Source organism: Acanthisitta chloris, unplaced genomic scaffold (genome assembly GCF_000695815.1).
Source record: "Acanthisitta chloris isolate BGI_N310 unplaced genomic scaffold, ASM69581v1 scaffold6428, whole genome shotgun sequence".
Lineage (NCBI taxonomy): Eukaryota > Metazoa > Chordata > Aves > Passeriformes > Acanthisittidae > Acanthisitta > Acanthisitta chloris.
The window spans coordinates 3,761-20,497 of record NW_008687480.1 but is presented as its reverse complement, the minus strand read 5'-3'; the positions used below and the strand labels follow the sequence as shown (position 1 = coordinate 20,497).

The following is a 16,737-nucleotide window of genomic DNA, read 5'->3' as shown; positions in this document are numbered from 1 at the left end:
TATAGACCAAGTATTTTGTAAAATATTTGAAACACGAACCAGTTGCATGTAGAAAATACTCAAGTCTTAGTTCTGTGAGTGATATGTTTCACAAAAGTGACTTTTCATCTGCAGTTCTAAACAGCAAACCAGAGCTGAGATCCAGCTCAGGTACTCAGCTCTGCCCCAAGAAAGGACAATGGAAGTTGCTATCATCTGGCTAAAAACCTGCTAATTTACAGAGATACCTTAGATACAAGTAATAACCTGGCAAAGGAAGAACATGTCCCCAAAGTTCCTGGAGGAGCTGCTCAAAGCCTCTGCACACAGAACGAGACACCCATCATGGCAGACTGCATATTGCTGAACTTGATGTACAAAAAGCTGCTCTCAAATCAAACATTTCATGTAAAAACAAAGGTTCATTGGAACAACTGAACCTGGTTTGGGGTCTTTATTTGGGGCTGGTTCTGTTTTTCCATCTGCTGCACTGTTCAGACTCCTGGTGACCATCTTACATGGCATCCTCAGACTACATATAGAAAAGGCATCTTGATAAATAGAAAACAAAGGGATTTTTTCAGCTTTTATTATAAATTGACATGACATACAAAGTTTACTGGACAGAAGTAATTTCATTACTATTTTTGGGGGGATCACCAACTTTTTGTGCAAACAATGCTAGCCTTCTTTTAAGCATTAAGAGCATAACTGCTTTAGAAATGACATAAGCAATAATTCTAGAACTACATCTCCCCTAAAATAATCTATTTCTTTACATATGTGCACAGCTTTAGCAAATTAAAGCCAGAGAGAAATGCTTGATGTACTATCCAGAGGCATAATTAAAGGAGTTTGCTAAAACTCAGAGCTGGCAAATCCAGGGAGTTTGTAATGAAAGCTGCAGTTTCCCTCTTTCCTATTTTGTACACAAAATCAGTGACTAAGAACTTAATACTGGATGACAAATCACATCCACACCATTAGTTAAATAGTCTCACAGTTAAACACATCTTAAAGGACCATCAAAATCAGTATTTACACTTTATAAATTTCTGAAGACACCATTAGAAAGCTTATATACCCTTCAACAAACAGGGAACTGCATCTCATGGTGGTGGAATGAAATAAAAAATTAAAAATACCTGTATTTACAGCAGCATTGTTCCTTTATAAATAAAGAATATGAAAAATGCAATATTTTAAGGAGAATAAAAAATTGAGGTGATGTCACTCAACCACAGTGCTTGCTGGAATAAACCTTCGGTGCTGATACTGTACCAGTAGTGAAACCACTTTCCATTGGAAAAAATCTGTAAACGTATGCATAAAATGTGTTAACAGCAGTGCAAAACTGCTCAAATATAGTTTAGTCAGCATCTTAGTATCTGTATTGAATACAATACATCACAGAATACTTACATAAGAAGTGCAACACATTTTCTGGTCCAATTTTACAGTGCATTTTTCCCTCAAGAGTGGCATCTGGAAAGCCAAAGCTAAACCCACGGCCTGGCCTTGCAGTCTGTGCTCAGGCAAGAACTTCAGGGCAGGTTAAGGACGTGGTGCCCACGGTGTGCAGCCCCAGGCAGGAGGAGGCTGCACCCAACCCTCAGTGTAGCTGTGTGAACGTGTGCTGGAAACCAAGGGAGCCAATGTTTGAGTCTGACATGTAACACGGGGAGAGCTGAGCCACCCCCGACACCAACTGCTGCAACCCAGGGAGCCAAGCTGGAGCCTCACTGTGTCTGCAACACCAAGAGCCAAGACCTTTCCAAACAGGCACGAGACAAAGGAAGTGCTAAGTTCGCCGACTTCGACAATTTCAGTGTAAAAATCCCAACTCATTTGTAATTTTACGACCGATCGATAAATGATTTCAAACACAAGGATCAAGGTTAGACTTTGAAGAGTGAGACCTTATTTCCACAAAAAGCTAACTGGAGAATTTCTAGATAAGAAAAGCAGAAACTGTATCCCAATTCCCTTCCCCTACTGTTTCACAACTTCATGGTAGGAAAAAACAGCCAGATACAGATGCAAAACTCTTAATATAAAAACGGGTTTACATATACTTATGTAAATTCCATTAAGTTCTTAAGACACTAATTACTAAAATTACAAAAGAGATTTTCATATTGCTCTTCATGCTCAAACTCTTAGAATATTGTCATTACATCACCAAAACCAATATACATGTAGTACTTGCATAAGTAACTGAATAAAAACCCTGTTAAAACAATATCCTTGTTGAAATCATTTATTTCCATCCAGCAGTGCCTGTTTGGAACCTCTGTATGTTTGTGTGTGATTCTTTATAGAGCTCATGCACCCTAGAATGTCCATTGAATGACAACTGACTGTGACTTCAGAGCTTCTGCTTCTTGCTCTGTTTGGTGACACCTGAGACGCCGTCGACTTCCGAAACCCTCACGCTATTTTCACTGTACCCATTTGTTGTCCCACTCTGCTCCTCAGCAGGTTCCTCCTCTGTTGGGGAGGCTGATTCTCCTTTCTCCAGCTTCTGCTGCATCTCCCGGAGCCTGGCCACAGCTTTGTCTATGGACATGATGCTGATGAGGTTAAAGTCATGCATGCTGACCAGGTGGAGCATAAAGTTTCGACACAAGTTCTTCTTAATGATTTTTTGTCCATAGTTCTCAACGAAGAGCATACAGGCATGATTCATCTGATTGTCAGCAATAAACCTGGTGAGGCAGAGAGACATCTTTATGCAAAGAAACATTCTCACAGCTACAGAGAGACCCCAGAGCATGGCCCAGCAAGGCACCTGCAGAACACCTACCACCTCCTCCCACCACCTGCAGTGCCCCATTCCTTCCAAAGCCAAAGGGCTACTAGGTACAAGAACAGATTTTAAAAGCTTAAATACTCCAAAGCTTGTTACCAAATCATCCTTTTCTAACAGAATTGTAAGTATTTAGTGATTGCAATGCAAAATGGTCAATCTCTAGCATGACTGATCTGTGGCAAGCCAAGCAGTGTTAACATACCCGTGCTTCATAACATGAAGGTTCCACAATTTCATCACTTCTTTCTCTCCCTCGTTAACATCAGAAAATTCTTCAATTTGCTGGAGAGGTGAAGGATTCAGAGGAAGGACAGAAAAAGAAATAAATACACCTATCAGAACTGCAAAATTCAACTTACACCAGAAATATATATAGAGAGAAATCAGGCTCTGCAGTCAAAACAGCCACAAAAATGTCCTATCACGTAGAGACTCGTGATGCTAAATTACATCCTTGCTACATACACCCCACACCGTGTGCTCCTGTGCTCCCAGCAGCTCCTCCTTGAAGGAGAAAACCAGCCACAAACAACCAACACCCGTGTGGACACACAGGACTGAGGCAGATTTGCAACTGGAGCCACACCTGGAAAAACAAACCCCAACTCCATGAATTTCCACCCATGGTGGCTCAGCCAAACGTTACATCATTTCCACAACACATTCCTGATGGCTCCCTACAACTGCAGATCACCTTTCAAAAACCCACTTCAAGCAGTTTGTACACAGGGAATACTCACAGTGATGGTTTTCTCCCTCAGCCATTCCGGGTCCTTCTCGTCCTCACTGTCCACCTCCATCTCCTGGGGCCGGAGGGGCAGGCACGTGTCGCTGTGGAAGTACAGCCTGTTGTGCCCACTGCTGTACGTCCTCTGCTGCTCCACCTCTCCATCCTCAGACTCCAGGAACTCAGACATACTCGCTTTCGTGCGCTTCGGCCTGAAGGAGGGAAGGAAACTGCTTTCACCACCAAAGCAGAGCTGCAAACACTAAGAGCTGTGAGCAATTCATACAGAATATTCTTTGCAGCTTTAGCTTGCACAAACGTGGGTGGGGGGAAAGGACCAGCAATGGTCACTAGCACACAGAGATGTGCTCCATTAAAAACCCAACACCCAATGTTCCAACCCTCCAACTTCTTCTGGGGAGCTGAAGTTTTAGGATAAGGCAGTTAGTTACTCAACTGAAAAGACGCAGAAAAATCACAGGTGAAGTTTTCATCTTTCAGTTACATCTCGTTTAGCCGTGACAGCGAAACTCAGCACTGCTCCGTGCAGCAGTGTGGGGGGTGGGTTTAGCCGTGACAGCGAAACTCAGCACCGCTCCGTGCAGCAGTGTGGGGTGTGTGGGGCTCAGCCCCTGCAGCACGTCCATCCCTACCTGCACACGAGGATGTGTGTGATGGGAGTCCTCTTGACCGGCCCGTTGCGGCTGAAGGCGAAGCCAGGCTGGCGGTGGATGTCCTGGGGGTTCCCTGCGTAGGAGCCATCGTAGCACTCGTTGATGGACACGTCTATCCGAGCCCCTTTGGGGTGGTACTGCAACACAGTGCACACACACTCAGCTGGCATCAGGACAATGCAGCAGGAGGCTCTGAACACCTCAACGATCCCTATCGACCGCTGGACACAGCTCTGGCTCCTCTGACAACACCCAAATCATCTCTAACCTAGGAACAAAGAGCACTGAAGCCTCCTTGCTCTGTACTGTTTCAGTTTTATATAAAACCATTCAGGGCTAATTATAAAATAAAGAAATATCAGCAAGAGATTGCTGACAAGAACCCCAGAAATGAGATTTTCCTCAAGCTCCAAGAGACTTCCAACCCAATCTGGTTACGCTGCTTTCTGCCACAGGAGAGAGCACACTGAGGCAAAGGCAGCAGCTGCAGACAGAAATCCTCCTCCAGTGATCACTATTTAGCACCCCTGTATTTTAGAACAAGAAGCAGGACCGGCCCCACGTTTTTTCCCCACACAAACATTCGTATCCCACTCGGAGGAAGTGCATCCAACCTGTGGACACAGTCCTGCACCTAACAGGCTGCAGACAGATCTCCTGGTGTCTGTGACAGACGTCCCCGTGCCTCACGAGAAGATGACTTACCACGTAATTGAAGATAAATCTGCTGTGGCAAAGCTTCAGGTGCTTGAGCAAGCTGTAGAGCTTGCGGCAGTTCAGAGTGCACCAGGGGCAGTGCAGGTCGTCGCGGGCCTCCGTCTGCTGCCGCGTGTTGTTGTTGTAAAGGAACTGATGCACACAGAGGGACAGGCAGGGCAGCAGGAAAGGACCAAAGAATTAAACTGTCAGATGAGCAAACTATCAAATGAGTTCCATTCATTAACTTCCCAAGCCCCCAAACCAAGCTGGACGTCACTTCAGGAGATCTCTACGGCAATGACAAGACCTTGGGAACACAACACCAGCTCAGCGTCCCGGAACACTGGTATTTCAGGAATTTTTCCCCATAGGAACACCACCTGTTCCTCCCAGATGTCTAACAGGAGATGTCCCTTGTACTTCAGAACACCAGGTGTGACCCCAGCAATCACTCTGGGAATCTGAGGCCCCTTAAGGCATCCCCTAAAGGGGCAAGTGCAAATTTCCACCTAACTCACAAGAAAATTTTAATTCCATGCAGTATTGAGGTTCTAGTGTTTCCCTCCAATGGTCATTGTCAATACCTGGTAAAATATTCTCAACTTCTGTCTAGGTTCATTTAGCACATCTCTCTCTTTCCTTGTCTGAAGATCTGCTGGCAAGGACTCTTTCACAGCTGAAAGAAAAACACATGTAGACATACATTTCTTTGGGGAAGAGGAAAAAACAGACATTGTTCCTTACCCATTAAGGAAGTCCTGACAAGGGCACACTACACTAAAGGAGAAAGGGCTACACAAAGTACTTCTGTGTGCTCTGACACAAACAGTTCAGAGCAGCAACAAGTCTTGATGCTCAGATCTCTCCACAAACTACAGGCAAACCCTCCACTTCTCACACCAGGTGTATCCCCAGTTTTGGAGAATCCCTCAGAGAACTTCAAAACAGTGAGGGAAAACCCAACATTTTTATTACTCCGTTTAAGCAACTCTTTAGGTGCAGCTAAAAGCAGGTGTGGCTGGGAAACAAATTCAGTTTCTCAAGTCACTCAAGAGGAAACAGAAATGCAAGTAACACACAAAATATTTAGCTGAAACTGCAACCCTCCAACACTTACTGTCTGTGTGTGTAATGGCTCTGGTCAGTTGCCTCTCAGTCTCTTCTGCACTCCTGAGACTCTGTGAGGTCATTGGATTCATAAAATGAAAAAGGAGCCCCAAGTATCTGGCAGGTTTGCACATCCACCCTCAAGACCTACTTTGCTTCTGAATGGTGGTAACGATGGCAGAACAAGGCTCAGCTCGACTGACACAAGACAACACTTGTTTCATCAGGAGACCTGACACTTCAGCCTGTGCTGCTTCAGACAAAGTGCAGTTCCATGGCTCAGATACTTTGAGAACTTGGAAATTACAGCCAAGCTTAAGCTGCCACATTTAGAAAGTCTCTGATGTCTGTATTCCACTGCTCTGCCTTGGGAACATGCCAAAGCAAAATGCAACGCCAAATTCATACATCATTGGGAAAGATGTGCTGGATCTTCATCTTCCACTGTCAGAATCTGTGACACAAGTTGCCTGTTTTCATTCTCCTGCCACTCAAGACAGTGCAAATGGCAGAGCCACCACACACAGCCATTCTGAAATGCCATTCTGCAAAGGTTCACCAGCACTGCATCCCTGCACACCCAAGAGACTGAGCCTGGGGCAGAACCACTGTGCTCCAGACAGTCACTTCCGTGACAGGGCCTGGAAGATTCCTGAATCTCAGCCCCAATCTAGCTAGAAGCTTGGCAATACTGACTGCTCTGAAGTGCCTCAGGTGCCAGTTCAGAGCCAAGGCATGTTGATAGGTTAAACAAGAGGAACAGACTGTTGTCTTCTGCATGACTTCAGTTTTTCAGCTGTCCTTGGGCCTTACCTGCCCACACAACTTTCTAATCCAAGCCACAAACAACTGGGAGCAGGACAAGATAAAGACAATACCTAGGCCAGCTTTCCCTCTAGTTTATGCACTGAGCATAAGGCCACATGGTGTGGAATGTGCCTTTGGTCAGCTGTCCCAGCTGTGCCCCACAGCTCCTCACTGCTCGGGTGCTGGGAGAGCTGACAAGTCCTTGACTTAGTCCAAACACATCTTAGCAACAACTAAAACATCAGTCACTGTATTCTCATCCTAAATCCAAAACACAGCACTGCACCAGTTCCCAAGAAGAAAATTAACTCTATTCCACTGAATACCCTGAAACCAGGGCAGCTACAAACCCAAATACTGACACAAGTGATTGAAGTGAGCAGAGCAGACAATCCTGGAAGTCCTACTGACAGCTTTCCCCTGATAGGGATCACAGCAGGATTTTTGAGCATTGTGTACAATCACTTCAATATTGCCAACATTTCCAAGACCCCCACGATGTTTAGCTTTCAGATTTACCTTAAAAAGCTACAGAATCTGGGATAGAACAGAGCCCACTCATTCCTGTTGAGCAGGAAGCAGCTGCAGCAGCACATAAGGGCTAAGTAGATGATTACTGAGCAGCAAAACCAAGTGTGCTCACCTATAGTCTGAGTGGGTTTCACAGAATTGGTCTTGTTCTCTTGGGGGAGACTTTCAGAATTCCTCGTCGCAAGAGGCTTAGCTATAGGAGCTGTAGACTTATCATTTGTGTCTCCTGTCCAACGAAGAGTAAACTGAAGTGTAGGTCCCTGAGAAAACGTTTCGAATGGAGGCAACCTCTGGGGGGAATCAAAACAAACCAGCAGAGTTAGTGCCTTCCCATGTACAAAAACAATCACAAAAATACTCACAGAATGGACGTAGATGTCATTTTTGTAATGCAGGTAAAGGCTGAAGAGGATAACTGAGCTTATAACTACATTTTTTATATAGTCTGGATCATCTCTGCTTCTCGCATAATTATAGAAGCATGTTGGGACACAAATACTGGGGGACCATCTGGAATCTTCATGTTCTTCTCCTCTGTCACTTACACCTGATGCTCTTCCAGAACATGGAACATCTGACTACAGAAGTACATAGAGTCACCTCATTCACTGTACCACCAGGTGCTGGTTCACCTCAGCCACAGTTTCTCTCTGCTCAATACTTTCTCCTACGCTGACACACCCTCTTCTTTTCATCAGTGCATTTCACCACCATTCTCTTAAGGCAGATATGTAAGATCACACCTATGGAAGCTCTGGGTGCTTCTTTCTTTGCCTAAAATATTCTGCTTCTGCTGCTTGTTCCTTTCGATTTGTCCAACTTGAATTTACTACAGTAACAAATATTTAAATGACCTGACTATAAGGCAGAAGTTCAGAAGTCACTGAAAGGGACAACTGCCACACCTACAGCAGTTGACATCTGCTTGTCGTAGTGATCCAGTGCAACCAAAGCTTTCTAAACTGAGAGGTAAACCAAAATCTATGTCCATATATTCTCAGACAATTATTTCCTGTTCAACTCCATCCCTTTTTCAGAGGAACGGCCACTGACTGCACTTCAAACCGAGTTCCACCTTAATCTAGCTCATTTTAAGTGAAGACAGGTCTTTCAGCCACCAGAACAATCCATACCTTCCCATCAAGTATTGTTTCCCACGTGGCTCTTTTCTTGCTAATGGGACACTCTTCCATCTCCTGCATGGCCACCTCATACTCCCCATCCAGGAGCTGCAGGCGCCTGGCAAGACACAGGATGCACTTTGTGTAAAACAGCTCATTTTTATGGCCTGCATAAAGCAGTCACAGAGTAAACCTACTGTGACTTAACTACTTGTTTGATTGCCCTGTAGTAATGGAGAACTGATGTCTTCTTTAGGTGCCACCAGAATGAGATCTGTGACTACACCAGCAATAATCTGAGCCAATTAGGGCACCAAACAGAATGTGAGTGTATTGCAGAGACTTTTTGCTTGGTTTACTTTATAATTATGCTGTCACCGACCTTTAACAGAACCACAGAAATCACATCTGTCAAAAAACTGGCAAGGAACAGACAAATGGATGCGAATTAACAGGACAATACTCAAGTTCACAGAAGGAATTAGTCACTGAAAATGTCTCAGTATAAAATGTGTATTATGAAACCTATAGATTTTTAAAAACAACCCCGACAAGCCTAAGCTCTTGCTGTAAATACCAACTAAGATGCAGCCAAAGACAGCCTACACTGCAAATAAGGAACATATTCAGTTTATTATTAAACAAATTCCTAATGACTACCAGAAGCAATATGTATTTTGAATAACATTACCTGTTTTTATCAAATACAGTCATTTGTGCCACAAACGTCTTTTCCCCATCCTCACGATTTGAAGAGTTTCTTTTTCTCCTAGCTGGAAGCTCCTCATTGACATCTGCACAGAGGAGACAGGGCATCCCACCATTAGATAAGCACAAAAGCTCAAACAGTCTCTATGCAGTTGTAAAACATAACTGGCTGTTGGGTTTTGTCAGATGTGTCATACAACAGAAAAGGACAAAGCAATGGAAAGGGCACTTAGCTCAACAGTAATCATATTTTAGGTATGTTCTCATATTTTTAGATTCATCATATTATTCTGTCATCATAAAGAATTTGGGATTTGATCTTCCTCCTCTTGTGGCTATAAGATAGTGAGAAATAAAGTTTTTCACTCTACATGCACTCTCCAAGGCTGTAACATTTGTGATGTAACACATGTCTTAGCAAGATTAAGAAACCCCCTTAATAACAAGTTTTAGAAAGCTAATTTCAGTCAGTCACTCAGCTATTCCTGGCCCCTGTCACCTGCACTGCACAGCAAGACAACTCTGCCCGCAAGCTAAACCTGGTGAAAGCAGATGTAAAGGTTGAAGTTACCAATGTTCTCGTTAGTTTCGCCATTGATCAGTCCATTGAACTCTCTTCTTCCTGGGCGAGTGACTCTGAATAACAGTGAGTAAGACTTCACCATGTGGCTGTTGCTTGGCTCAAACTCATTGCTGGACACTGCAAGTGATGGGAAGTTGCCTGGTTTGATTTGGCTGAGGTCTGGGTTTAAAGGCACCTGCTTTTTACCTGTGGGGACCTGTCTTATCGGACAGCTCACATCCTGCAGCAAGACAAGAGAGCTCAGCTTTAGGCAAAGATATTGTGTTAAAATCTGTATCATTTATCAACTGTACTTGTCCTGCCAACAAGCCCCAGAACAGCTCAAAATACAAAAACTACATCTGGAACAATCCCAAGTTTGAAATGCAAAAACAGCTCTTTGGAAGTGTAAATAACACTGGGTCTGTGACCCTCCTGGCAGCAGCCAACTTTCTCCAGGTGATTAAATTAACACCAACACGGGGCACTCAGGAAGATTGCACAACAGTCATTAATACTAATTCAATTCTGTTTACCTCCAGAAATTACATGTTTTGGTTACATATGTATTTCAAGAGCTTCCTAGTTTCTCCCTGCAATATTACAAAGTGCACTCTGTGCTATCTGGGAGATAAAGAATCACTTACCCAGGATTTATTTTATTCAGTACCTCTCAAACAGATCACTGAACATTGTGTGGTATTGGGAAAACAAGACAAGATGGCCTAAATATGAAACTTGCAGCAAAACATTTGAAACAACCATCAGCACCTCCTGCTTTCACTACCTTTATCCATATCATGGCCATTAACAAAATTGGCTAGAAAAAATATTAACTCTTAAAAACATGTCAAAACAGCCACACTTTCTTATGGAAAAGCCATGAAATTCTAACTGCAAATCTCTCCCTTTCTGGTTAAAAATCACAGCCTGTAATACTGAGCCTCCCATGCTCCCATAGCTGTGAAGATAATTTGCCAACTGGTGTGAACCAAACACAGCTAAAACCAAAGAAAATCAAAGATGCTTTAAAAATCAAATATCAAATTGTTTATGATTCCTAGTAGCTAAAATTTGCAGTAATTGAAATGATCAAAGTACAAGACACAGGAACAGACAAAGCAAGGAAAGAGACAAGGCTGAGGAGTCAAAAACAATTACATCTTGTCCTTTTCACTTCTACACTGTAGAAGGCACAGACTTCCTTGTGGTTTTGTGATTGTCTGGTTTGCTTAAGCCTCTGGACATCACAAGAGACTTAACAGGGGTTTTGAATAATGAATATGTTATCTCTTATATATATAATAGATAATTAATTATGTGACCCAAAACTTGAAGTAAAAGCAGAAGTGGCTGAAATTCCCCAGGAGTGGATCTGCCTTACAAACAAACAAGGTTTGTCAGACTCTCAGTGACTTCCCACCAGTGTCAAACTCAACAGAAAACAACTTGAGTCGATGAGCCCTCACAGACTAATTTCAACAGGAGCAGCACTGCATGGCAGAGCTCACTGGGGACTGCAGGGCCAGGGGAGCATTTTGCTTTAGGACATATCAAGTTTGTCAAGCACTTTTACCTTTCGCTTCTTGTGGCAAACCTTGACCAGCAGAACTTCCAGGGTCACAGAGTTTTGTTCATTCTCTGAGTTTTGGGATGGCTTATCTAAACAGAAAACTGGTGTAAGTTCTGGGAAAGTGAAGATCTGTTCAATGGCACAAATCTGTCTGTAATTACTTTCTAACCTCCAGGCACAAACACCGAGACAAATTCTGTTTCAATTCTCCCCAAACTTATTGCCAACTCCCACTCAAGAATATTCCGACCTGCTCTCATACCAGCAGACTAAAAAGCATAGCTGATCTCCAGTGTTTAAAAGAGCAAGCTCACTACCTTGCTGTAACAGAGAAAAAAGGTCATGGGTAGATTTAGGAACAGTCAGAATAGATTAATTACAGAGATGTCAAATTATCGTCTCCAGTTTCTTTTCTTTACAGCATGCAAACTAAAATTTTGCATCCAAACTTAAGATCAGATGCTATCAGATAGGAACCACCCAACACCCAAGACACAATCCCCTAAAATCACTTTCTTGGGACTCCTCAGGGTCTGTTTCAGCTCCAAAGGAGGATGAAGCATTTTTGACTGAAACCCCTGAGGCTTATCTGCTTAACATCACAATTGTGCTACAACATTTTGAAAGCACTCCTGAATTGGAACCAATGGCACAGGCTGAGCTTAAACTCAGAATCTGCATCCAAACAGCAGAGATGAAAAACATTCACATGTTCCCCTCCCAGATCTCCAGGGATTTCAAAGGTGTCACACAAATGAACAGTCCCAAGAATGAAGTGGCAAACATACCGTTTTTATGGAAGAACCCAGTAAATGTGAGTTGCAAATGAGCAGACAAGCTAAACAGAAACAAAAGAAAGGAAATGTTAAAGCAAATAAGTGTTTTCTCTTTTCAGCAGCCACTTCACTCCATGCCCTGATGTCCAGGCCAAGGAGAACCATCCCAGACCAGTCCCTCACCTACTCGGACACTGCCTGGATGCAGCAGCTGCAGGTGATGCAAAGTTACACCAGTTTTCTCCTCACTGACTGATTCTCTCTGTGTACTCTAGGGCTTGGTATGTTAAAAACGTAAGTTTAAACACTGCAGGAGAAGGACATTGGCTGAACATAGGAGATGTTGCCTTCACAGGCAGGCAAACACCTGCCAGACATCCACCAGCAACAGGGATCAGTTTTGGTAGAGATTTTCTAAAACCTGAACTTGGTGCAATTTGGTTTTTTAACCAAGTGTTTTAAGTTTGGTAATGAGAATCTTTACAAGGAGCAACCTGCAGCCTCAGCAGTAAACATGAGCAGTCACAGCAAGTCCATATCACCCACAATATTTTGGATCAGGATAACCATTGCACTGTTTAGGTTCACAGCTCTGCAGCTCACAGCTCAAGCTGTTCTGCTGACCACACACCCATTTTGTTCCAAACTGATACATTCAGGACACATCTCAGCTCAAAACAAATGTTCATACACCTGTATTAAAACTGCTCTCAAACCCACTCAGCATTTCTGAGGTACACAAAGAACCAACTCCTGCACTACATCACCAGCACAACTTTGAGCACCTTCACCAACCTCTCAGGCAGACACAACCTGAACTCAACTCCTGTTTTTAAACACAAACATTGCTGAGAGCTCTGAGATGATCAAAGTCCCAACAGCCTGAGCATTCAGAACACTGCATCCACACCAGCTTGTCCCAAGCTTCCCATTTCTGCCCCAACTTTGATTTTTATAAAGGTAATTACCACTCCACAATTGGAATTCAGAGTAAGCTACCCCCAAATGGCAATTCTGTATGGAATTAAGACTTGAAACCACCTGTTTGTTCAAGAGGGAACACTGTTATTCAGGTAGAACTATGAGAAGGTCCAACACTAGATATATGTGGGGTCAGATAACAAGAAAAATCTCACACTAGGCAATACTTCTCACAAGAAGATTAGAAGGGAAACTTGTAAGTTTTACAGTCTTTAATGAAAACATTGTGTAACTAGTTACACTATTATGGCTTCAGATGGGTAAATATTTTCAATACTCTTGAAAGTTTCAGGGTTTTTTCTTTTGTCTTGGGGTTAGTTGTATTTTTCAACTGTTTGTTTCTTTAACGTAACTAGGAACATAAGATTAAAAATAGCACGTATACAACAAGATAAATCCCAAATAGCTTAATTTCATGGTATTTTCCCCAATCTGCTTCTGTTTTTGAATTCCAACACTCACAGATTAGCTACTGACACAAATGACCTTCTTAAAAACAGAGTTGAGGCAATTCCCTACTGGAGGTCCTGGAAGAACATCTCAAGCAGTGAGCACCTCACTTCTCATAGTTACTCTACATCACTTTCATTTTACCCATCAGAAAGACTTTTCATTTAGCACATCCATGTGCTCACTTGTACCCACACACAGCTCTATAGCAGGACAGTACCTGTGAGATTCTTGTTCTCCCTTCATTTTCTCTACTTTTGATAACATGTCATCTACTTTGAACGTTTTCCTGTGAAGAACAAGCAGAAAGAATAGTTTTATATAGGCATTATACCCATAAGATACAACAAGAAAAAGTTTATTCAGTCTGAACTTGGACTTGACTTTGTAAAAGAAAAATCTTCCTGCTTTAGTGACACTTATACCCACTAGGAACTGATGTGTCAGCTCCTCAGTCATTTCTATTTTAATCTTGATCATAATAGTGAAAAACCCTTAAAACCTAATATGACAAAAGAGTTAAAAATGTAATTAAACCTCCTCATTGCTACACACATTTCTATTAAACAGAAAAATGCAAACAACAATGAATTCTACAGGTACTTTTAGAGCAGAAAATGGGGGACAACAACTAATGACAACAATGTCACAGAGAATAACCATTTCAAATCATGTCTCTCCATAATTCTGACATCAGTCTGTTCATGCTCATATGTTCAGCCTGTTCTGCCACACACAGCTGAGTGTTCAATGCTATAAATAGAGCTCATTCATGAACAGAAATTCAACAGTTTACAGAACAGTCTCAGTTTTTCATTAAAGGATGCTTGGCCCTAGATGTCCATAAAACTACATCAGACTAGAGTGACAACCCAGAAGGGCACGGGCACCTCCTTCCCTTACATTTACACCTCTGGAACATGAAATAAGACCATAAGCTGTTGCCAAACTCTGGATTTCTTGCTGGGGGAAGCACAACAATATGCTCTGGGGCAGGGGAAGCATTTGCCTGGAGAAATATCCTGCCTGAGGGAACTCTGGTGTCACACACTGTCCCAGAGCAGAGGCTGCTGCTGACTGAGCTCCAGATCACAGCTGACTAACAGCAAGGCCAGACCAGCAGCACTGACACCAGCACAGGGATGGACTCAGATACAAGGAGAAAAATAATTATCACTCGTGTAGTAAACAAGCACTGACTCAAAGCTCTACTCAGCACAGGATTCAGAGATGAAAGCTCTGGGAACTGACTCACCTACACCCAACGTGGGATTGGAAAAGGGCAATGGAACACTCAGCTTTAAAGCAAGGGATGGTAAGAACAGCAATTCAGTTTCTACGGTAAAAACACCTCCAGCTCACCAACACCAAGCACTGCTGTGCACAACAGCAAGCAGTGCATGAGCTTTAGAGGGTTTTCTCCAGACTGAAGAATGGCTTAGAACAGCTTTGGAGCAAAGCTATGACATGATCAGAATATGAGGCAGAAACCAGCTCAGGGACAAACATGATTCAGGAATGGGGGAAGTTCTTTCATAAAATACACTGATATCTCACACAGCTTGCATTTAATCTAGGAACATTACTGATCCAAGGAGAACAATGACACAACCTCTAACTTCAAACTCTGGTTAGTCAAAATGAGCAGAGAGTCCTCTGAAAATAACCTTTCAGATACACTAAAAATAGCAACCAAGACACCTATCAAATCCAAACTGTTGCCTTTGAAGCTAACTTGTAAGAGCAGAAATTCCTTCAAACTGAATTGCTATTTTTGTTCCCATGTGAAACAGACAGAACTGTTGGTAATACCCATCCCTACACTCAGATTTTTGAGAGAGCATTTACGTGTGCTACAAGTGTGTGCATCCTGTGCATTCCTTTCTCCACCCACTTACCCCAGTCAAGCTCAGCAATAATTAACTGAGCCATTCCAGCTCTCCATCACCTATCACCTCTCTGGTGATAAGCAGCAACTCCAGTACTTTTTTAGCCCAAGCTGACACATTCCTATTTACTATTTACATTCCCACTGACTATTCCCTATCACCATTTCTCTTTACTCTAAGCATTCTAGTCTTTATAAACAGTTTCTCAGTATAAAACACATGGACCAATAGCAATAAGTAATTTCTTGGTAAAAATGCAGTTTTATTTCCCTTCCCCCAAGGGATAAATTTGTCTGGCATTTTTCTCAGGCTACCAAAGAGCTGGAGGTAAAAGCTGTGGAGCTATAATTACTGCTGTTCTGTAAGTGAGTTCTGTACAGTTTGGAGGTTAGTTCTTTGTATTTTACTTATGACACTTGTTACTGAAATGGCAATCAAAACAATGATCAGCAATTTTGAAATGGCAAAATTGACAAGTCCTAAAGTAATAAATAAATAAATAAATAAATAAACATGTTTGGTCCTGGTCCACATAAGCAGCTAACAGGGATGTGGTTCCAAAAGAGAACTCTACTAACACTTCAACAACACTGAAACCAGGACCATAAATTTTTCTCAATGTAAGCCTCAGGATGAGCTTCTACTCTAGTTCAGATACTATGTTAAACCCCCTTCTGCACCAAAACAAGGAGATAATATACCTGAACTACTTGTGCTGAATGAAGGATAGAGATTAAGGTCTTGGGCTACCCCAAAGTGTTTACCAGCACAGATCAGCTAACAGGTATCTGCTAATCCCTTCAGGAAATTCAGTTGAGACTCTTTTGTCACTACAGCCCAATAGTCCAAACTAGCCTTAAACTACAACTCTTGTGGTTTTAACTAGGCTGAGAGAGAAGGACAGAGCACTGACAGAGCACAGAAAGGTCAGAGGGAACCCAGGGGAGAACAACACTGTGCAATCCTTTGCTCTTTCCCCCCCTCAACTATACTGTTCATTTCTGTTGCATTTTTGTGTTTTTACAAGGAAAATACACTGAAATGTTTTACTTAATCTTTCTAGACCTAATTCCCAGCATGATTTCAGTAAGTCAGCATGGTGAGAGCGAGTGAGTAAAGCAGCTATTAAGCTGCTATTAGAGGGGAGAACAACACTGTGCAATCCTTTGCTCTTTCCCCCCCTCAACTATACTGTTCATTTCTGTTGCATTTTTGTGTTTTTACAAGGAAAATACACTGAAATGTTTTACTTAATCTTTCTAGACCTAATTCCCAGCATGATTTCAGTAAGTCAGCATGGTGAGAGCGAGTGAGTAAAGCAGCTATTAAGCTGCTATTAGC

At 42.6% G+C, this 16,737-nt stretch overlaps 1 protein-coding gene across 1 annotated transcript in view; it reads right to left on the bottom strand.

The window, feature by feature from the left end:
• Nucleotides 1-1,976: 1,976 nt before the first annotated feature.
• The window catches only part of SUZ12 (SUZ12 polycomb repressive complex 2 subunit), a 16,481-nt gene continuing 1,720 nt past the window's right edge, over nt 1,977-16,737 (bottom strand). The window contains exons 3-15 of the mRNA XM_009080597.1: nt 13,728-13,796; nt 12,089-12,138; nt 11,304-11,389; nt 9,737-9,968; nt 9,149-9,251; nt 8,470-8,575; nt 7,449-7,626; nt 5,476-5,567; nt 4,898-5,041; nt 4,172-4,329; nt 3,532-3,730; nt 2,994-3,073; nt 1,977-2,687 (exon numbers count right to left, since the gene is read on the bottom strand). Of these exons, the coding sequence (XP_009078845.1) occupies nt 2,348-2,687; nt 2,994-3,073; nt 3,532-3,730; nt 4,172-4,329; nt 4,898-5,041; nt 5,476-5,567; nt 7,449-7,626; nt 8,470-8,575; nt 9,149-9,251; nt 9,737-9,968; nt 11,304-11,389; nt 12,089-12,138; nt 13,728-13,796 (1,837 nt within the window). The 3' untranslated portion in view covers nt 1,977-2,347. The remainder of the gene's footprint in view (nt 2,688-2,993; nt 3,074-3,531; nt 3,731-4,171; nt 4,330-4,897; nt 5,042-5,475; nt 5,568-7,448; nt 7,627-8,469; nt 8,576-9,148; nt 9,252-9,736; nt 9,969-11,303; nt 11,390-12,088; nt 12,139-13,727; nt 13,797-16,737) is intronic.